The sequence below is a fragment of the Nicotiana tabacum genome, chromosome 23 (assembly GCF_000715075.1).
Source record: "Nicotiana tabacum cultivar K326 chromosome 23, ASM71507v2, whole genome shotgun sequence".
Classification (NCBI taxonomy): Eukaryota; Viridiplantae; Streptophyta; class Magnoliopsida; order Solanales; family Solanaceae; genus Nicotiana; species Nicotiana tabacum.
The window spans coordinates 47490319-47512993 of NC_134102.1; the positions used below are offsets into that span (position 1 = coordinate 47490319).

Consider the following 22675-nt stretch of genomic DNA (forward strand, 5'->3'; position numbering starts at 1 on the left):
GCGGCTCAAGGCATCGGCCACCACATTGGCCTTTCCGGGATGATATAGAATGGTGATATCATAGTCCTTAAGAAACTCCAAACTCCTCCGTTGTCGCAAATTAAGATCTTTCTATTTAAACAGATACTAAAGACTCTGGTGATCGGTGTAGACCTCACAAGGGACACAGTACAAATAGTGCCGCCAAATCTTCAAGGCATGAACAATAGCTGCTAACTCGAGGTCGTGTAAAGGATAGTTCTTCTCATGCACCTTTAGCTGTCTAGACGTGTAGGCAAGCACCCTACCATCCTTCATTAACACCGCACTGAGACCAATACGCGACGCATCACAATACACCGTGTACGACCCCAAACCAGTAGGCAATACCAACACTGGGGCTATAGTCAAAGCAGTCTTGAGCTTTTGAAAGCTCTCCTCACACTCCTCGGTCCACCTGAACGGAGCACCCTTCTGGGTCAGCCTAGTCATAGGTGCTACAATAGACGAGAAACCCTCTACAAATCGACGGTAATACCCCACCAAGCCAAGAAAACTCTAGATCTCTGTAGCTGAGGATGGTCTGGGCCAACTCTGCACTGCTTCAATCTTCTTCGGATCTACCTTGATCCCCTCACTCGATACTACATGACCCAATAATGCCACTGAATCTGGCTAGAATTCACACTTTGAAAATTTTGCATATAACTTCTTTTCTCTCATGGTCTGAAGCACAGTCCTCAGGTGTTGCTCATGATCCTCCCAGCTCCGGGAGTACACCAGAATGTCGTCAATAAACACAATGTTGTTGGGGCATTGGTAAGCCTAATAAATACCAGAATGTCATAAATCAAGTGCATGAATATTGTTGGGGCGTTGGCCAGCCGAAAAGACATCACAAGGAACTCGTAATGACTATACCGAGTCCTGAAAGCAATCTTTCGGATTTTTGGCTCCCGAATCTACAACTGTTGATATCCTGAATGCAAGTCGATCTTAGAGAACACTCTGGCACCCTGAAGCTGATCAAATAAGTCATCAATATGTGGCAATGGATACCTGTTCTTCACTGTAACCTTATTCAACTGGCGATAATCAATACACGTTCGCATAGAACCATCCTTCTTCTTTATAAATAAGACTGGAGCACCCCAAGGCAACACACTGGGATGAATGAAGCCCTTATCGAGAAACTCTTACAACTGTTCCCTTCAGCTCTTTCAACTCTATTAGGGCCATACGATAGGGTGGAATAGAAATGGACTGAGTGCCCGGTAACAAATCAATACCAAAGACGATATCCCTGTCGGGCGACATGCCCGGAAGATCTGCCGGAAATATGTATAGATAAAACCTCACTACCGGAACTGACTCGACGGTAGGAGTATCAACACTAACATCACTTATATATGCCAGATACGCATCACACCCCTTCTCAATAACCCTGCTAGGAACATAATCTAAAGTACCTCTCCCCTCTAGCCGTGGACCTGGCATAGCCAACGTCACCATCTTGCCGTGACAATAAAGAATAGCATGATAGGGTGACAACCAGTCCATACCCAAGATAACATCGAAATCCACCATACTAAGAAACAATAAATCAGCTCTGGTCTCAAAAAAACTAAGAACAATCAAACACGACCGATACACATAGTCAACAACAATAAAATCTCCTACGGGTGTAGACACATAGACAGTAGAACTCAAAGAATCATGGGATACACCTAAATATGGAGCAGAATAGGATGACACATAGGAATAAGTGGAGCCTGGATCAAATAAGACTGATGCATCTCTATGATAGACCGGAACAATACCTGTGATGACAGAGTTGGATAAACTACCTCCGTCCTAGCAGGAAGAGCATAGTATCTGGCCTGGCCTCCCCCTCTAGGGTGACCTCTACCTGCTCGACCTCAGCCTCTAGCTGGCTGTGCAGGTGGGGTAGAAACTGGTGCGGCGATCATGGACTGAGAAGCTTGAGGACCCGATGGGATATGCGGAGCCTGAGTAATCTGTGGAGGTTCACCCCTCCTGAGTCTATGGCAATCCCTCACCACATGACAGTGTCACCACACTCAAAACAAGCTCTTGGAGGATGTGGATGTTGTGGATGGCTCGGGCCTAATCAGTTGGACTGGCCATTGAAAGTACCTCGTGCAGGAGGTGCACTAGATAATATCGGTGCATAATAGGGAGCATGAGGCATAGGAGTGGTCGGAATACCGCTAGAAGATGGAAGTGCTAAATGAATAGGGCGACTCATATAGCCCCTACCATGACGAGCTGTAATTGGGGCATGTGTACCACTGTATGTGCCAGACTCTCGAGACCTCTTGCCCTCCCTCTCATCTCTCTCCTGAGTAAGTATACCCTCCAATCTCCTAGCAATCCCCACTATTCCATCTCCAACTCTCGGGAAATGCTAAATCTGATACTAGGGTTGAGCCCCTCGATAAATCAATGAACCTGCTCTCGAACAGTAGCAACCAAGTCTGGTGCATGCCTAGCCAAATCACTGAATCGGACCGCATACTCCGACACGGTCAGAAAACCCTGGTACAACTGCTTAAACTCTGTGCACCATGCATCTCTTAGACTCTGGGGAATATACTCCCTCAAGAACATATCTGAGAACTGAGTCCAAGTGAGAGAAGCTACCTCGGCCGGACTACCCAACTCATATGCTCGCCACCACTGATAGGCCATACCTCTAAGCTGGAACGTAGTGAAAGAAACCCCACTAGACTCCGCAACACCCATAGTACGGATGATACAGTGGCACTCCTCAACAAAACCCTAGCATCCTCTGACGCTAAGCCACTGAAAGTAGGAGGGTGGTACTTCTTATACCTCTCGAGCCTGAGCTTCTCCTCCTCGGGAAATTGCTTCACTTACCTCGGGCTGAACGGGGGCTACCAGCTATATTGGTATGACCTCTAGAAACTGATCGACCTGGACCCGCTGCTCTGGGGTACGGGCGGCGGGAGTCTGTGCTCCTCCCCCCATTTGAGATATGGCAGGAGCAAGTGGTATCAACCCTGCTTGAGCCAAAGTGCTGAACATGCTCAAAAACTAGGCGAGAGTCTCCTCGAGGGCTGGTGCAGTAACAGGCGTCTCAGGTGCTTGCCCTCCAACTAGAAATACTGGTGGCATCTCTGTAGCAGCTCGTGCGGGTGCTCTGGCTGCACCGTGTGGACGTCCTCGGCCTTTACCTCGACCTCGGCCTCTCGCGGCTATAGCTGGGGGTGCGGTTGTCTGGTCATCTCATCTAGTTGTACGTGTCATCACCATTTATGAGAGAATAGAGAGATAAAAATTTAGAATCTGAAGTCAAAAATTTCACACGATAAGAAATCAAGAAAGCTTTTCCTAACAATCCCATAGCCTCCCGAAGATAAGTACAGACATCTCTGTACCGATCCGCGAGACTCTACTAAACCTGCTTGTGACTCATAACACCTATGAACCTAAGGCTCTGATACCAACTTGTCACGACCCCAATTTCCCTCTGTAGGATGTCGTGACGGCACCTAATCTCTAAGACTAGGTAAGCCTAACAAGTATGCAGAATAACTGAAATATTAAGCTAAAACTCAAACATTAACAACGGTAATAAATAAAATCTGCAACTCAAGTATAACAACTCCCAAAACCCGGTAGATATAAGTCACAAGCTCTAAAGAGAAATACTAAATATACATATACATCAGAGTTTAATGAGGATAAGGAAATAACATAATAAAGACAGAGGTGGACTCCGAGGTCTGCGGACGCTGGCAGATGTACCTTGAAGTCTCCACGTACAGACTAGCTCACTGGTACCTGGTCTGGTAGGCAGTACCTGGATCTACAAAAAAAAAAGATGTGCAGAAGCGTAGTATGAGCACACCACAACGGTACCCAGTAAGTGCCAAGCCTAACCTCGGTAGAGTAATGATGAGTTCAAGTCAGGACCCTACTGGAAATAATAAGAAACAAGGCAGAAGACAAAATAATATAATGAAATGTCAGAGAAGTGAAACAATGAGAATTTACGAAAGGTGATAACATGAAATAAAGAAAGACAAATACAACATGAAAGAAAAGCAAAAATCTTACAAGTTAAGGAAAGACAATAACGACCAATACAGCAAATAGAGGAAATCAATAGGGGCACTCCCGAGGTACCGCCTCGTAGTCCCAAAAGTAAATATCTCACAATCTTTCTTTATATCACCGCGTGAGCGTTCATATTTTGTTTTGAAAATTATTTTTCCGAAATACCATCCCGCGTTTTAGCCAACCTTATCACACCGCATGACTTCTAGTAGTTCCCCTACTAGCCACGCGTATCAAACCCACCTTATCTCACCGCATGCGTTTCAATCCCAAAACTTTATATCACCGCATGCGTATCAATAATCACAACGGCACGACAGAAACCTCGTGCAAACAATAACAGCCGCATGGAATAAACCTCGTGCAACAACCAAACAATCATCTCAACAATAATCACGGAAACCAAAATATAACAACTGAAACAACGATATTTCAAGGATAGCGATTTCAAGTAAAGACTCTCATAGTTAAATAAGGAATATGGAATCAAGAAAGTAGGTAATTCGACTAAGCATGTAGTACCAGTTGCAAATAATAGATAAGACAAGTATACATGTGAAATTAGGCTAAACATGATGACTATACATGCTAAAGTAACTCAGTTAAGGCATGAAAAGGAAACTACTTAGATAAAATCGGAATTTCAACATTTATCCCGTATACGCACTCGTCACTTTGCGTACACAGCCCTCACATATCACAAATTGTCACAACAATACCAAATCCTAAGAGGAATTTCTCTCGCACAAGGTTAGAGGAGTCACTTACTTCAAACCTCGCTTAATCAATCAATAAAAAGGCCATTCCCTCGATTTTCCAACTCCGATTGACTCGAATCTAGCCAAAACAATTTCATACTATAAATATAACTATAGGAAACAAACTTAAATAATGAAATTACGACTTTAGCAAAGAATTGAAAAATCGCTTCAAAAAGTCGACCTGAGTCCACATCTCGGAACCCGACCAAAATCATAAAATCCAAATACCCATTCGATATCGAGTCCAACCATACAAGAATTACTCAAATACGACCTCAAACCACCTTTCAAATCCCTAATTTTAGCCTAAGAAGTTTTCCCAAATTTTCCCCAAATTTCTAACTAAAAACACAAATTAAATAATGAAAACAACAATATATTTGTGGGAATTAATCAAAAACGCGTCAAGAATCCTTACCCAAATGCTTCCTCTAAAAATCCCTCAAAATTTCGCCTCAATCCGAGCTCTCTAGGTCCAAAAATGTATAATAAACTCAAACCCTCGAACTTAGGCTTTTTCTGCCAGGCGACTTTGCATCTACGAACCCACAGCCGCATCTGTGGCTACACACCTGTGGAATTTCCATTGCAGGTGCGGACTTCACTTAATTCCACTGAGTCTGCTTTTGCGAGCAAATAGCCACACTTGCGCGTGCGTGCCTGCGACAAAATGTGTCGCACCTACGACCCCACTCGCTCATGCTCATTTCCCGACCGCAGAAGCGAAGCCGCTTCTGCAGAACCTTTTCCGCGCCTACGAGTCCTGCATGGACTGCCCATTTTTGCTTCTGTGCTCCATCGATCACACATGCGAGTTTGCACCTGCGGCCAATCCCACCGCAAGTGCAATGACACCAGAAGCTGGGAGCATCAGCAATTGTATAAGTTCAAAAATGATCTGACATCGATCCGAATCGCCCCCGAGGCCCCTCGGACCTCCACCAATTATACAAACAAGTCCTAAAATACGATACGAACTCAGTTAAGGCCTCAAATCACATCAAAAACATGAATTGCGCTTCAATTCAAGCCTAATGAACTTTTGAACTTCTAACTTCAACATCCGATGCCGAAACTTATCAAATCAAGTCCGTTTGACCTCAAATTTTTCACACAAGTCATAATTGACATTATGGACCTACTCCAACTTCCAAAATCGGAATCCGACCCAGATATCAAAAAGTCCACTCCCAGTCAAACTTTTAAAATCTTCCAATTTTTCAACTTTCGCCAATTAATGCTGAAATGACCTACGGGCCTCCAAATCAACATCCGGACACGGTCCTAACACCAAAATCACCATACGGAGCTATTGGAACTGTCAAAACTCCATTCCGGAGTCATCTTCACACAATTTAAACTACGGTCGACTCCTATGACTTTAACTTTCAATTTAGGGACTTTGTGTCCCATTACACTCCGAAACTCTCCAGAACCCGACACCAAGCTCCCCTGCAAGTCAAGTAACAATAAAATGAGAAGGAGGGAGCAATAAATAGGGGATCGGGGCTAGCACTCTCAAAATGACCGGCCAGATCATTACAATCACGACCCTTTGTTAGTTGTGTGCAGCTATTTGGTAGTGCTCTTCGAAGTCTTGTGGCTCGAACCGGACACGGAGGACGTGGTCCCGATGCCCCCGAGGATATGTGTTTTTCTCGAGCCTCGATACGAGGGGCTACTCGCTCTGACTCTGATTCCTTATGGTCACGTTCCTGCTTTGTTTGCCTCATCGAGAAACCGAGATGCTTAGTGGGACCCGTATATAGATAGTCCCCTCGTTTCTCATAGAGTAGGCTTGCCAGAATAATGGGAAATGACATATGACTCCGGTTCCTTCCTTCTAACGTTACGACGAGGGAGCCGAAATGTCTCATCAATCGTGTCGTTCTGACTTCGGACACGTGTCGCTCATCAGCAGGTTGCCCCTGAATGTGAAACGGCGGTTGTTTACCTATAAATGCTTCCTCCCTTTGTTCTTTTTCTACTTTTCCACTAAATTACTATCTTCGAGCTTTCCAGCCATCATCATACCTTTTTCAAACCTTCATATCTTCATCCTTGTTCTTCAATTTCCATTGTAATTTCCAGATTTTTGCCCAGAATTTCTTTAAATCTTCATACTCTGTTCTTCATCTTCAAACCCTATTTTTTCAAAGCTTTGCATTCATTCCTCAAATTTTCAAACACTCCCCCAAAATGACAATGGCCAAAACATCAAAAACTATTCCTCAACAAGTTGCATCTTCATCTTCTCAATCAGCCGATGGTACTGAAGCTGTTGCCCCTGAAGTGGTTACCCTCGAAACGACTTCCCCTGTTGAGATTGCTAACGAATTGGTCACCGAGCCTCCCTTGAAAACGTTGATTCTCGGGGGCTGCTCAATTGTAGATGACTTTAAATTCGAGAAGCCTTCACGCAAATAGGACCGGAGCGTAGGAGTTTTGAGGTACATATGTTCCGTGACTGAAGATGTTCTTCCCATAGTTCGTAAGGACTGCAATTGGGAAGGAAAGAACGTAGTAGTCTCCGGGCTGGAGGACGCCGTTATTACCCACGTAGAGGGGTACTTAAGTGTTTACACTTATCCCTTCACACTAGGCCCGATGGACCCGATCATTCTGGACTTTTGCAAGAGGTACGAGGTGTGCCTCGGGCAAATCCATCCATCGTTGTGGAGGATCATGATCCTCCTCCACTACTTCATGAACAAGACCGAGTCTCGTCGGTTCACGATCGACCACCTACTCTAATTATACAGTTTTTGAATGTTTCGAGTGGGACTGATCAAGCTTACTCACCGGGCCAGCGAGGCCCCCTTTTCGAGTATCGATGAAGACCAAGACCGGGGCTGGCAGGGACGCTTTGTCTGAGTGAAAACTGAGGATTTGATCCCCCCGAATACATGACATTCCCTGAGAAGTGAAATGCGTCTCGTAAGTGCAATCTCTCTTTACACATTAAAATTTATTTTCTTTAATTTTTATCCACTCATTCATGCTTGTGGTTCTATAGCTGTCGCCCGGCTTCTGAATGTGGTTCCCTGGTTAAAGGAATGGATCGAGGGCATCTATACTCAAATGTTGTACTTCGAGCGCACATGGCGAGGACTCTCGAAGGGCCGATAGGAGGCCCGTTCTCATAGTGAGGCCTCTTTCTAAGTAGCCAAATCATAGTAAGGCTCTTTCTGAGTGCCCCTGTCCATTGATCCCTCCGTTGCTGCCATAGAGGGAAATAAGAAGAGGAAGAGAAAACCCTCATGCTCCGCAGGCACCGAGGTGAAGAAACCAAAGAACCAGGTGCTCCGCAAGCCCAGGAGGGGCACCAGTTCCTGAGTGCCGGACTCCGACTCCCTCCTCTGGCTTAGGGACAAGCCGGAGGATGAATCCATTTTTGTTACCCACAGGACGACCTATCACAGGGATTTGGATGCATCCGAGGGGGAGACTCGTGAGATCGACCCCCCTCAAACTCAAAAGACTGATGTGGATACCCGGGGTGAAACTTCCTAGTATGCCGGCTCCACTCCAAAGGAAGCGCCCGGTGTAATTAAGATCTCGAGGATGCCCTCCTACACTGAGTCCATTCTCGAGGAGGCCCAAACGAGAAAGGAGAAGTCCAACGATGGGGTCCATGGTGCGGAAAATCTCCTTCACTCCTTTTTCGATGGTGTGGACTCATCTGCTTTGGAAAAATTCTCCGAGCTGGGTGACCTGGAAGTTCCAAAGAAGGACACATCCTCGAAATATGGCAGGCCGAGCTCGAGCCCGAAATTGATCAATCAGTTCCATGCTATGAGTGTGGACCCTGGTCGCAAAAGATCGATTATACTAACCATCCCGGAGGATGCCTGGGTTTGTCTACTTCTATGGGGGTAGCTAGCTACCTCGGATTCCTGGTGACCGAGGAGAATCAGGCAAAAATGAATGAGGTTAACATGCCATGCCTTTTCAATGAGGCGCAGCAGGCCCTGAACCGGGTAAATCACTATTTCTTTCCATCGATCTATTGTTATCTGTGTTTGATATTTCTCATGTTTTTCACCCTTTTGTAGGCCTCGGTACTTCACCATCAGAGTTTCCTTCGGTACCGGGTTGAGGTCAATCAACTCGAGCTCGAGGCTTGCAAGAGGGGGTCGCCAAGAACCTCCAGGTCGAGCTGGATGCAGCTCAGAAAGAAGCATCGGTCTTAAGGCAGGACCACACCGACTTGGTGGAAAAGGTAAAGGTTTTTGAAGTTAAAAATGAGGGTCCGGTCTTAGAGGCTAATAACAATACTTCGCAAGACCAGCAGAAGATCGACCAGATCGACCAACTATGCAAGGAGATGGATGAGATCCATGTAATGGCCGACGGGTGGAAAAACAAGATGGACCTGCTGGCCTCGGAGAAGCAGACTGCCTAGGCCAAGCTGTCTTCAGTGGAAGTTCAGCTTTGGGTGGCGAAGGAGAAGGCTAAGGCACGATCTCAGCAAAATGAGGACCTTCAAGCATAACTGGGCTCGGCTATCGCTGAACAGGAAGCCCTTGTTAAGGAGCTTGAAACAATGAGGTCTAGGTTGGAGATAACATTGGCTGAGGCTGACGAGATTGTGGCAAAATATAAGGTTGATATTGAAGCAGTCGAAGCCTTCCTGAAGACCACTGCCAAGTATGTGAGGCGGCTATCCCGAAGGGAGACCCTCGAAGAAATCCATGCCCGAGGCATCGACCTATCTACCGAGATAGAGGAGGTAAAAAGACTTGAGGTCGAGGCTAAGAAGCTAGCCGAAACCCAAGGTGAATAGGGCTCCGAGGGCTCTGAAAAATTCGAAGACCCCGACGGTTTTGGTGAAAAGTCGGGTTCCGGTGAAGATCAGGCATATATGCCTTAGAATTCTTTTTTGTTTTTGTATTCCTGTACATATATTTTGTTGAGGTCGTTTTTGTTGGGCCTTTGTAAAGATATTCTGAAATATATAAAACATTTCTCTTTTGGAAATTTTCAAGTCTATTATCTTAGAATCTTTTTACAATTTCAAACATTTCTAATGCCTTAGCACATAATCAAACGTATTAATAAGTCATTTTTCGGAGGTCCGAACAAAACCTGTCTCTATGCAATTTTTGCTCGAAACTTGTGGAAACTCGGAGTGACTGGAAATTTCCCCAAGTTGTTTGCTATAATATTTTTAGACTATATCTTTGCCGAGGGTAACCTTTGAACAGGTTTAGAATTGTATTGAAGGCCTTATGTTTTGATTACGGGATTCGGATGTCTCTGAATCGCTTTTAGGGTGGCCGTAGCCTTTTAGGTTTAGGCAGCGCCTGATAGGTTTTGTGCCTCTGGGTTTCTATAACCCGAGCCGTCCGAACTTATTTCGGATGACAGTCCCCGAGTGGGGTAGCCCTATGGGCCCGGATAGGGGTGGCCCTTGGGCTTGATAGTCCCCAAGTAGGAATAGCCCTTAGGCTTGATACTTTTAAGAAGAAAAAATGTGTATTAGCAAGGTAGAAACTTTCTTTCATTTATGTGCGTAACGTACAAGATTGTAAGCGTGTAAAAGATTGTATTATTGGTAAGGTGGCCTACGCGGGCACATCTCACTTGACTGTATGGCCCTTATAATAAATCCTAACCACCGAGCCTTAAATGTTCAAGCACAAAGTATCCTTCCTTCCTTGCTAAGAAGCTTGACCTGATAGTGATGGCCCCCAATATTCGAGATCGATTTTGAGAGGGCTCGGATACTGTTGATGAGACCATTGACTCCGATTTAAAACCGGTCTTCGATTCTAAGTTAGCATACTTTACTGTTGCCTCATTAAAAACCTTACCCGAAAACCCATTTGGGACAAAACCGGTTCAAAGGAAAAAGAGTGTAACGCATGCTTTCAGACCTAATAGTTACATTCTCGTTTGGTTTTTACCTGCAAGTGTTAGTCCGATTCATAATATTATAAAAAGGTGAATGAGGTCGTAACCTAGAAGTAGTACCACTGTAAGTGTGTAACGTTCCAGTTGTTTGGTAGCTGTGCACCGTTTCCTACTTCGAGTTTGTACGAACCTTTACCAGTAATTCCGATTACTTGAGATGGTCCTTCCCAATTCGATCCCAGCTTCCCTTCATTCGGGTTCCGGGTGTGCAGTGTGACGAGCTCGAAACACACACTTAAATTATGCTCGCTAGTCAAATATAGTATAGTATAATATTGTATCCACAAGGATTAGATTTAAATAGTATTCTTGTAGTTTCTAGCTTGATTGCAATCCAAGATGATCAACAATTGGGATTTCTATGATTTCTAACTATAATTAACTAAGAACTTAAAGCTATTGACTAATGACAATTGCAACATAGGTAGGCAAGGAAGTTATCAATGGGAGAAAATAGGGGTTGATAGGATAGGTGCAAGATAATTGTTTGGGATCTTACTCTAGGTAATTCACTTCTAATATTTAAGTAAGTCTCTCGAATTCACTCAAATATTAGTTCAAACGTTCAGCAAAAACTCCTCTCTCGATTAAGTCTTAACCTCACAAGATGAACCAGTTTAAGCACGTGAAGATATACAAGAATGCGTAATGGATTGGTCTTTAGTAAAACTTCTTTCGATTATTCTCCTAATTAGGTTTAATCAATGATTCAACTAGCCTCTTTCGATTATTAAGAAGAATTAATGAACTCACCCAACAATAAAATGCAAAGATATCGCAAGTTATGCCTCTCTCGATTACATGAACAAGTGAATATAGATGCAAAAATTAAATCATCCAAAAATGCTTCAATATATAGAACTAGAGTTATAATCCACAAACAATCATCAATACACCAAATCCATCAAACCCTAAATAGATGATATCCTTGTGATTGTATTCTTCCAACTCCTCCTAAAGTATGTCAAAGGTCCAGAAAATAACGTTTTTCCATGTATTTATACCAAGTAGTGTCGGGCCAAGACGAAATCACCTTCTCCTAGCCGAAATAGGAAAATTTCTTTGTAAATATTGCATAGGCGCATCGCATGGGGCAACGCACCATGCGGGGCATTAGTGGGGAAATCCAAAGAGCTAATTTCTGAAATGCAAGAGGATTGCACAAGCGCGGCTCCCCACGCACCGCGGTAGTGGGAAATTCTCATAGTACAGACCAAAACACAATTTCTGACGTCCAAACTTGGTCCTCGACCCCCGAACACGATCCCGGCTTAATCCCTTGGGCTTTTACTCAGACTTCAAAGATCCAAATAGCTTAAATTCATTCTATAACATCTACATAGCTCGTAATTACTCCTACAAGGCATAAAACACACAATAAGTGCAAAACACTATCAATTAAAGCTCAAACATGAATAAAGTGCAGTGAATTAGAATGTAATAAGTGACTAAAACACGTAATTATAGCCTACCATCACAGTGTTACTTTTTTATACACAAAGTCTCCGATATTATAGTGCCGAAGGTTGTCTCTTCGGTTGTATTATCTTTATATCCATTGTTTCTGGGCGGCCAACCGGACTATGGCGGCCTCACGCCTCTCATCCAATAGTTCCAAGCTTGTGCATATGGCTTCACCATTTGATTCTTCGGTCGCATATCGAAACCTGAGGCTTGGTTCTCCCACCTCGACCGGTATTAGTGCTTCTGCACCGTAGACCAACAAAAATGGAGTGGCCCCGGTATAAGATTTAGAGGTCGTACGTTATGCCCACAAGACTTAGGGCAAAATTTCCTTCCATTTTCCTTTCGACTCGGTCAACCTTTTCCTAAGGTTTTGGAGTATAGTCTTGTTCATAGACTCCCCATGTCTGTTCCCCCTAGGGTGATAGGTTGTTGACAAGATCTTTTTGATCTTATAGTCCTCGAAAAATTTACTTACCTTACTGCCGATGAAGTGCTTCCCGTTATCACACACTATCTCGGGCGATATACCGAATCGGCATATTATATGGTCCCAAATGAAGTCGATGACTTCTTTTTCTCGGACCTTCTCGAACGCTTGAGCTTCTACCAACGTATAAAAATAGTCAGTCATAAACATTATTAATTGAGCCTTACCGCGTGCCCACGGCAGGGGACCGACAATGTCCAATCCCATTTCATGAACGACCAAGGTGACAGGACCCAAGGTAGTAGCTCCTCGGGTTGATGGATCATTGGTGCATGCCTCTGACAGCCGTCACATCTCCGTACAAAGTCCTTCGCATCTTTCTCCATGTCGATCCAGTAATAGTCGGCTCTGATTATCTTACGAACTAAGGATTCTACCCCCGAATTGTTTTCGTAGGTGCCTTCGTGAACTTACCTTAGAACATATTCTCTGTCCCCCGACCCCAAACATATGGCGAGTGGGCCATCGAACGTTCTTCTGAATAGAGTTCCTTTGGACAGGCTAAACCTAGCTTCCTTTGTGCGCAAAGCTCTCGATTCTTTAGGATCTGAGGGAAACTTCCTAGCCTTCAAGTAGTCTATATACTTGTTTCTCTAGTCCCAATTTAAACTCGTTGAGTTTATCTCGGCATGGCCTTCTTCCACTACCGATTTAATGAGTTGTACGACCGTTCCTGAGCTGAATTCATTGTCATCAACTGATGACTCCAAGTTAGCCAGAGCATCGGCTTTGCTATTTTAATCCCGGGGTACGTGCTGTAATGTCCATTCCTTGAATCGATGCAGCGTTACCTATAATTTGTCTAACTACCTTCGCATCCATTCGTCATTCACTTCCAATGTCCCATTGACTTGATTTACCATAAGGAGGGAGTCGTACTAAGCTTCAACCACTTCAGCCCCCAGGCTTTTAGCTTATTCAAGACCTGCAATCATGGCCTCATACTCGGCCTCATTGTTAGTCAATTTCACAGTTCTAATAGATTGCTTAACTACGTTACTCGTAGGCGGCTTCAACACGATGCCGAGTCTAGACCCCTTTGCGTTCGAGGTACCGTCCATAAAGAGGGTCCAGATTCTCGAGGAAGTCCCCGAGGTTAACAACAATTCCTTTTTGACTTCGATTATTAAGGCCGGCGTGAAGTCGGGCACGAAATCTACCAAAATTTGAGATTTTATGGCGGTTCGTGGTCGATATTCGATATCGTACCCGCTAATTTCTATGGCTCATTTGGCCAATCATCCCCAGAGCTGGGGTTTGTGCATTATTTCCTTAGTGGATAAGAAGTTACGACACAAATGGGATAGCATTGAAAATATGGATTCAACTTTATGGAGGCGCTTAGCAAAGCGAGCGTCAATTTCTCTAGGTCAGGGTACTTTTTTCGGCCTCACCTAAAGTTCTACTGACATAATAGATAGGAAATTGCGTACCTTCATCTTTCTGGACTAAGAATCCACTTACCACTATCTCGGATACTGCTAAGTACAGGTACAACTGCTTGTCTACCTTTGGAGTATGAAGCAAAGGCGGACTCGAAAGGTACTGTTTGAGTTCTTTCAAAGCTTTTTGGCACTCCGGGGTCCACAAAAAGTTATTCTTCTTCTTCAATAACAAGAAGAATCGATGGCTCTTATCGGAGGACCTTGATATGAACCGGCCCAGGGCGGCTATGCACCCGGTTAGCCTCTGAACGACCTTACATTGTCCACCACGGTGATGTTTTCTATAGCTTTGATTTTATCGGGATTGATCTCGATCCCTCGGTTGGACACCATGAATCCAAGGAACTTCCCGGACCCAACCCTGATTATGCATTTCTCCGGGTTCAACTTTATATTGTACTTCTTCTGTATGTTGAAGGTTTCCTGCAAATGTTCCAAATAGTCCTCTGCTCGCATGGACTTAACTAACATGTCGTCCATTTAAACCTCCATTAATTTTCCTATTTGTTCTTCGAACATTCAGTTTACTAGGCGTTTATAAGTGGCACCGGCATTTTTTAGTCCGAACGGCATTATGTTATAACAATAGGTGCCAAATTTAGTGATGAAGGAAGTTTTTTCTTGATTGCTCGGATCCATCCGGATTTGGTTGTACCCGGAGTAGGCATCGAGAAAGTTGAGTATCTCATGTCCGGCCATTGCATCGATCATGCGATTGATGTTAGACAAAGGAAAAGAATCCTTAAGGCATGCCTTGTTCAAGTATTTGTAATCAACGCACATTCTTAATTTATTTCCCTTTTTAGGCACTACTACTATGTTAGCCAACCAATCCGGGTATTAAACTTCCTGAATGGAACCTATTCTAAGGAGTTTGGATACCTCATCTTTGATGAACGCATGCTTGACTTCAGACTGAGGCCTCCTTTTCTGTTTAACCGGGTGGAACTTCAAATCCAAGCATAGCTTATGAGTGGTTACTTCTGGCGGGATCTTTGGCATATCTAGATGGGACCAAGAAAAACAATCCATGTTAGCTATAAGTAATTTAATGAGTTTTTTCTTGAGCTCGGGAGTCAACCCCGTACCCAGGTATACCTTTCGATCGGGCAGTTGTTCGATCAATATGACTTGCTCCAGCACCTCGATCGTCAACTTGGTGACATCTGAATCGTCAGAGGTGATGAACGACCTAGGAACTCCATAATCATCATCCTCGCCTGCCTCTTGCTTCGCCGGTTCAGTCAGAGCCGGTGTCGGTTATTGCTATTTAGTTTCTTCCTTCCTAACCAACTCTGGGTTATTTGATGTCGAGAGCGCAGACATCGTGATCATCTCATCGACCGCAAAAATTTCTTTTACAACGGGCCGCTCTCTGTAAACTATCTTGATCCCTCCCGGTGTGGGAAATTTAATGCCTGGTGTAGTGTCGAGGGTATTGCCCTCATTTTGTGAATCCATAGCCATCTGAATAGAGCATTATATTTCATAACCCCTTCGATCACGTAGAACTTCGTTTCCTAAATGGTTCCGGCAGTGTTCACTAGCAGGGTTATCTCCCCTTTAGTAGTTTCACATGCCATGTTGAATCCGTTTAAGACCCGGACCGCAGGCACTATTTGGTCTTGCAGACCCAGCTGCTCTACGACCCTCGATCTGATGATACTGGCTGAGCTACCTTGATCAATCAACACATCCTTAACACGATATTTATTTATGAGTAAAAAAATTACCAGTTCATCATTATGCGGTTGCACGATTCCTTAAGCGTCTTCATCGTTGAAAGAGATGGTCCCCTCTGGCATGTAATCTCGGGTTTGCTTTTCCCTTGTAATGGACACCTTAGTTCGCTTTAGTATTGGCCCCTAGGGGGACGTCGACTCCACCAATTATCATGTTGATGACGTGATGAGGTTCCTCTTGCTCGGTCTGTTTGTTGGACTCCCTATTCCTTAAGTGATTTTTGGTTCGATCACTCAAAAGTTCCCGGAGGTGCCCGTTATTGAATAGCCGGGTCACTTCTTCTCTTAGCTATCAACAGTCTTTGGTCCTGTGGTCGTGAGTGCCATGATACTTACACATCAAGTTGGGGTCTCTTTGGGCAGGATCAGACTACAATGGCCGAGGCCACTAGGTATCTCTGATGCGTCCGATGGTAGATACTATGCCGGCCGCATCGACGTTGAATTTGTATTCTGATAACCTCGGTGCCTCCCTGGCCCCGAGGGGTATGTCGAAACTATTTTTTCTCATGAGTCCCCAGCTATTATGACCTTGATCGCTTCTTTTTTCATTCTTCGTAGGGTTACATCCGTATCTGTTGCCCCTTTGATCTCCGCTATACGATTGATACCGAACTTTGATTGGTCTTGGTTCATAATCGATGACTCTTTTAGACCTGTCATTAGTTATGATTGGATACACAGACCCAGAGGGGGCCCCGAGCTGATCATCCTTGACTCTGATTTTCGATTAGTACTATAGTGGATGTTAGTCCAAGTTACCGCCGGGTACTCTATCAAATTATGTTTCAGCTGCTGTGAAGCCAAGGAGCTTTGAGGGTTGAGTCCTTGAGTGAATGCTTGAACGGACCAATCGTCCACAACCGGAGGCAGATCCATTCTTTTCATTTGAAACCTCGATAGGAATTCCCTGAGCATTTCATTATCTCTTTGTTTCACTTTAAATATAATGATCCGATTTTCTGGTCCTGACATTGATGGCCCAGGCATGAGCTTTTACGATGGCATTTTCAAGCATAGCAAACGAATCAAAGGAATTAGGGGGTAGGTTGTGATACCATATCATTGCTCCTTTAGACAGGGTTTCTCTGAACTTTTTCAGCAGAACCGACTCGATTTCGTCATCTTCTAAGTCATGTCCCTTGATGGCACACGTGTAGGTGGTCACGTGTTTATTTGGATCCTTGATCCAATTATACTTTGGAATTTTGGGCATACAAAACTTCTTTGGGATTGGTTTCGGAGCTGCGCTTGGAGGGAAAGGCTTTTGGACAAATTTCTTGGAATTCAGGCCTTTCAATATTGGGGGTTCTCTTGGGATTTGATCAACCCTGGAGTTATAGGTCTCCACTTTTTGGTCGTTGGCTTCGATTTTCTTTTCTCTCGATTCCACCCGCTTTGTCAGTTCCTCAAGCATCTTTATTATTTCGGGGTTGGTCCCGGGTTCAACTTCACCCGGCCTTTCTGTTGCTGGTTTATTTTTGCGGGTGTTTTCCCGGGATGGTTCGGGCTCAACTATGCTGGGGGCGCGACTTTGGTTTTGCAACTAGGCTATCACCGCCTGTTGAGCTTGTAACATTTCAAAGATCACCCGTAAATTGATCAAATTGCCTTCGCCGTCGTGTGTACCCCGGGCTATCGATCGGGCTCCCATGCAAATGCTGTTTTCGAGGTCGGTAGGCAAGTTTGCGTCGACGGCCACATGTGAGTTGGCATCAATTGGGTTCGCGACTGGAACTCCGTTGGGGTCAACAAGGGGCACCTCATTGCTGGGCACTACATTGTTGTTCTCGCCATGGTGGCCAGACTCAGTATCAACGTTCAAGTGAGCACATTGAGAGTTTGACATTTTTAATTTGACCTTACATTAAAATCTTAAAGAACAAGCGTAAAACAGAGTGCGTTATGAAAATTTGTATCAGATTATCACTATTATCCCTAGCCTCACGGTGGACGCCAAACTATTTACACTTAGAAACGGATAATAATTTAATTTGTATGCGATTTTAAGGATATGTGAATTAATTCAATACAAGTGATTAATGACGTTAGATTAAGCAAATGAAAGATGTGATAAATGATCAAACCAATGATAAGAGTGATCCCAGGCTTGGTTAATGGCTCAATGAGGAACCTGCCTTCGATTCCGAGCTTGCACTTATGAACTTATGAATAAAAATAAGAACTTTGAATAACAGAGAGAATAGAAATAAATTACCTTGGTATGCGTGTTACAATGTATGCTATGAATAATAAGCTTCCTCCTTTTTATAATAGTGGAGTTTTAGCCTAACTACAATTCTAAGAAAGGTAAAAATCTTCTGTTTCGCTAATCACTGATTTTCTGCCGATAGAGGCCGAGATTCATGTTGTAATATCCGGTTGGACACGGACATCACAGCCTTTTGTTAGTCATGTGCAGCTGTTTGGTAGTGCTCTCCGAAGTCTTGAGGCTCGAACCGGACACGGAGGACGTGGTCCCGATGCCCCCGAGGGAAGGTATTTTGCTCGAGCCCCGATACGAGGGGCTCCTATCGGAAAACTGGGATGCTCAGTGGGCTCTGTTTTACCTTATACACACATATATATATATATTTTACTAAAACAAAAAACACTGGGACTCACATGTAAAGTAACCACTCCCCAATACTCATCTTGAATATCTAAAGTACCAGATATTGTCTTGCTGCATAAATTATGAAACGCTTGAGTTTCAACGGCATAGACATAAATCAATAAGACATCGAAATCATTTAACTTCTTGAGTTATCGCATATATAGCAAGAAGAGCTCACGCATTGATGAAGAAGCCTGAATCTGCAACGCACTTTACTCTTACATCATTTGGAAGGAGAGACTTGAACTTATCGCAATTCAAGATTGTAGCCAATCCTCCAGCTGAAGTTCCTCTTAGGATTGCCTACATATAAAATGCATTTTGGTTTCAAAATTAAGCCAATTGGGAAAAAAGTTGTAAAGTACCATAGTAATTTAGTATGTGACTTGTATTATACTATATGGGCGTTAGAGAGCGATGTCAGTTGAATCTTACATTTTCAGCCGTTTGCATTCCTTTTCTTGATAAATCATTCATAATGGCTCTGAAGATTCTTGCTCCTCTATAATAAAGTTTGGTATCCTAATGTAGATTGGAAAACATTTCATATCAGAAAAGTTGTAAACAAATACTACTGCAATTTATTTTTCAATATTAGGGAAGCACAGGATCAACATCTTCAACATCACCTGTGAACGATGACACATAGCAATATCTGACCCTAACTCCATTCCAATGGTAAAAGTCTGCCAACTCATACGTTTACAAATTAGTAGCCGCTAAAATACGAAGAAAAAGAACAAAGCAAGAAAATAGTAAGATTATATAGCTTCACCTGGATTACTTCTGGGTTCGTCATGAAGAATTCCCGAAAATGTGACTTGTGGTGGAAGCATCTTTATGGAAGAACCTAAGCCGCTATTTGAACGATTATGGCAATCAGAGATACCAGAGCACCAACCACCAACCTAACAGTACGATTTTCTTTTTCAAAAGAGTTAACAAAAAGCAAAATAATTGAAGATTTGGCTACTTGGTTAAGATAAAGATGAAAAGAAGATGAATAATAGAAGAAGAAGTAAATGTAACTAACATCAACGGCGGTGATCCAGCTGCGAAGTCCAGTACCATATCCCTGATCAAGATGATATGCTGGAGGGATCCCATCTAGGCACACTGTTGGTGATTCTGTTTTGTCTGTTGCCTAATGTATTTTACCTGCACCTTCAGCAGTGGCGCTGTGAATTATGGTTTTTGTGGTTGTTGGGCCATAATAGCTGTCAACATTGCTGAAGACGCTAGCAAAGCTAAGAAAAAGCTTACCGTCCTGCAAAACATTCAAATAATCAATTGTTGGCTTATTATATTGCATATGTAAAAATTCCTTCTGTTAAAATCAACATTTATCAGGAGAAACAAGGCATTGCCAAATTTTAGTTAAAACAACGAAGAAAGAGATGCAAAGACAAATAGAATGAAATAATACATTTGGTCTTCTTAGAAAGGCTTGTGAGAGAAAGCAATTATAGTAGACCGTAGAAGCAAGTAGAGGTGAATGAGTTACGTTGGTCTGATAGTTCGTCTCTATTTATAATAATGCCAATGCCAGTAACTATTTTGCTTCCTTCCATGCTAGGGTTCTAAAATGTCTCGTTGGGAGAATAGCTCCAGCCTCCGTGCATGTGCCAATCTCCATCACTTCTTTACTTCTCTTCTCAAACAAATCACATGGTTTTCTCTTGCCATATTTGGCAGTAGAAATTAAAGTTACCCATAACCTTCTTTCCTTGGCAGACATAACTAATTACTCTTTTTACTTGTTTTATCTTTTTCAAACAATTCACATGGGTTTCTCTTGCTATTTGGCAGTAAAAATTAATATTTTTATTTTCCATAACCATCTTCTTTTCTTGGCAGTGATATTTTACTCTCTTCACTTCTTTTATCATCTTCAAGCAATCACATGGGTTACTCTAGCTAATTGGCAGTAGAAATTAAAATATCCCATAACCTTCTTCTTTTCTTAGCAGTGAAAAATTAACTCTCTTTACTTCTTCTCTTCTCTCTTTGAACAGTTCACATGGTTTACTCTTGCTTTTGGCAGTAGAAATTCAAATTTTCCACAACCTTCTTCTTTTCTTGGCAGCGGAAAATAACTCTCTTTACTTCTTTTCTTCTCATTTCGAACAATTCACATGAGTTCGTCTTGCTATTTGGCGATGCTTTTTATACAGCTACTAGTGTAGTTTAATATACTAATATCAAGTTTTTTACCGTTCTTTCGAGATAAGCAGTCAATGATTATTACATAAAGTTAAATATAAATTGTTGAGTTTAACTTTCATAGTTTAAAAGAAATGTTGCACTATTAGGACCTAAATAATAACTACTGGTATTGTCCAAAAGTGAGATCATTAATCTGGACAACAAATGAGATTCCATGCTTCAACATGTTAAAACATCATGTTAGTACTATACAAATTATTTATAGTCAATGTATATAATTAAATTAAATCCATTATATGTAGGGTGACCTAAGTGTCAATATCCTTTACAGCATGAATAGAAACTTATGAAATTGTAATGGTCAATAAGTACAAAATCTAAGAAGAAAACAACTTTTCACTAGTTTGGACAGAGCTTGCTAACTAAGATAAATAATATTTTATTATATATCTCATGATATATCCATTAACACCACATTAATCAAGGTGGTCAAATAAAACCACACTCTCACATAAGACAAACCTTTTTTAAGTTCATGTTGTTTAACCCAAAAAAATTAATTTTCAATGTCAAAGCAATTAATTTTATATGACGGTTCACAAGTAACCGATTCAATCCGAAAGATAAAATAATTTGTTAATACAACGTGATAGAGAAGAGAAAAATAAATTCAATGACAGATATTATAATATGAACACACAAGTATAAATAATTATTATTGGATGATCCTTGATAGTATGATGAGCAGAACAGAGCTTAAAGAGCCAAACTATGGCTAAATTGGGAGCAAGATGCTATGAATTCCAATGTATAGAACTGTAGAGAAAAAAAAATAGATGATTACAAGGGTGATAAAGTGTGTCTATTTATAGAACTAGATCTAAGTAACCATTCTCATTGAATTATGGGTCTATTATGAGCATTTACTCATCCATTCGTTACTTTTGGAAGACTTGTAACAGCTGAGTAAATGTTGAATATTCGTAACTGATGAGTTAATTCCGTAACTGATGAGTCAATCTCGTACCTGTTGAGTCAATCCTGTACCTGTTGATGAGTCAATCATGTACCTGTTGAGTCAATCCCGTACCTGTTGAGTCAATCTCGTTCCTATTGAGTCAATTTCGTAATTGATTGCCTTATTCTGCCCGTTACAATCATTTATTACATTTATTGTACGTTACATAATTTATTTGTAACTGATAGCATAATGATGATAAATCTCATATAATTCGTGTTTAATTTATTCTTTCCTCATTAGTAATGATGAGTTATTCTCCCGTACTTGATCTGGGTTGTTCTATGATGATCAATTCCGAGGCTAACAGGCATGGTACGAGTATGTTCGGTCCCGAGGGTGTTTAACATATAAACTCTACATATCGTTCTTCACTTTTCTCATTACTTTGATCGCATGTATCGCCATTTTATAGACCCGCGTTGCGAGTTTATTTTTCACTAATGCAGATAGTCTCCACACTTTTCGATTACTCACCATGAAGTGATCGGGAAGTGAAATCTTTAATCTTTTTTACCCTCCCCTCTGTATCATTAAACACCTTGCCGGAAAAATCCAATATGGACAAAAATCGAGCGAAGGGAAAAAGATTGCCGAGCTTAGGGATTCAGATGACAACTCTGCCACTTATTTTCCTTTCGTCAATGATCAGTCGATGCTGAAAAAGTACCACTATCACAAAAAACTTGATCTCGGGTTTTTATTGTTCATCTGAAACTTTTTATCTTAGGGTTTTGACTCTTGGATTTTTAGTTGTACGCGAAACGTTTATAACCTCACAGCCATAGAGGCCGGGGATATTAATAATCAGGAATTTTATACTTCTGATTTTGATAAAGTCCAGGAATTTAATGCAGCCAGTTAACTTTACGATCGAGAAATAAAGAATCCGACCGTTAGCCATTTGATTGAATGAATTTAGAAGAAGAGTACTTTGGGTACTGATCTAGAGAGTGTCGTTGCACGTCTTCCA

At 42.4% G+C, this 22675-nt stretch overlaps 1 protein-coding gene across 3 annotated transcripts; it reads right to left on the reverse strand.

Moving 5' to 3' along the window:
• Window positions 1-18011: 18011 nt before the first annotated feature.
• On the reverse strand, window positions 18012-20097 carry LOC107760382 (pectin acetylesterase 11-like). 3 transcript variants are annotated; one of them, XM_075246318.1, is made up of 7 exons: window positions 19945-20097; window positions 19552-19785; window positions 19294-19426; window positions 19148-19204; window positions 18954-19040; window positions 18697-18821; window positions 18012-18587 (listed from the first exon to the last, which is right to left on the reverse strand). In XM_075246318.1, the coding sequence occupies exons 3-7, from the start codon at window positions 19315-19317 to the stop codon at window positions 18473-18475; spliced, it is 408 nt and encodes a 135-aa protein (XP_075102419.1). In that variant the 5' UTR covers window positions 19318-19426; window positions 19552-19785; window positions 19945-20097; the 3' UTR covers window positions 18012-18472. The 3 variants fall into 3 exon arrangements, with proteins under 3 accessions (XP_075102419.1, XP_075102420.1, XP_075102421.1); XM_075246319.1 differs by having other exon boundaries at window positions 19294-19442; XM_075246320.1 differs by having other exon boundaries at window positions 18012-18821.
• Window positions 20098-22675: the final 2578 nt, after the last annotated feature.

Coding starts and splice junctions, on each gene's coding strand:
- LOC107760382 (XM_075246318.1), bottom strand. CDS start 19,317: ATGACGAACCCAGAAGTAATCCAG. Junction 19,205..19,293: donor CGAACCCAGAAGTAATCCAG/GTGAAGCTATAT, acceptor ATGAGTTGGCAG/ACTTTTACCATTGGAATGGA. Junction 18,822..18,953: donor GAATGCAAACGGCTGAAAAT/GTAAGATTCAAC, acceptor TTTTATATGTAG/GCAATCCTAAGAGGAACTTC.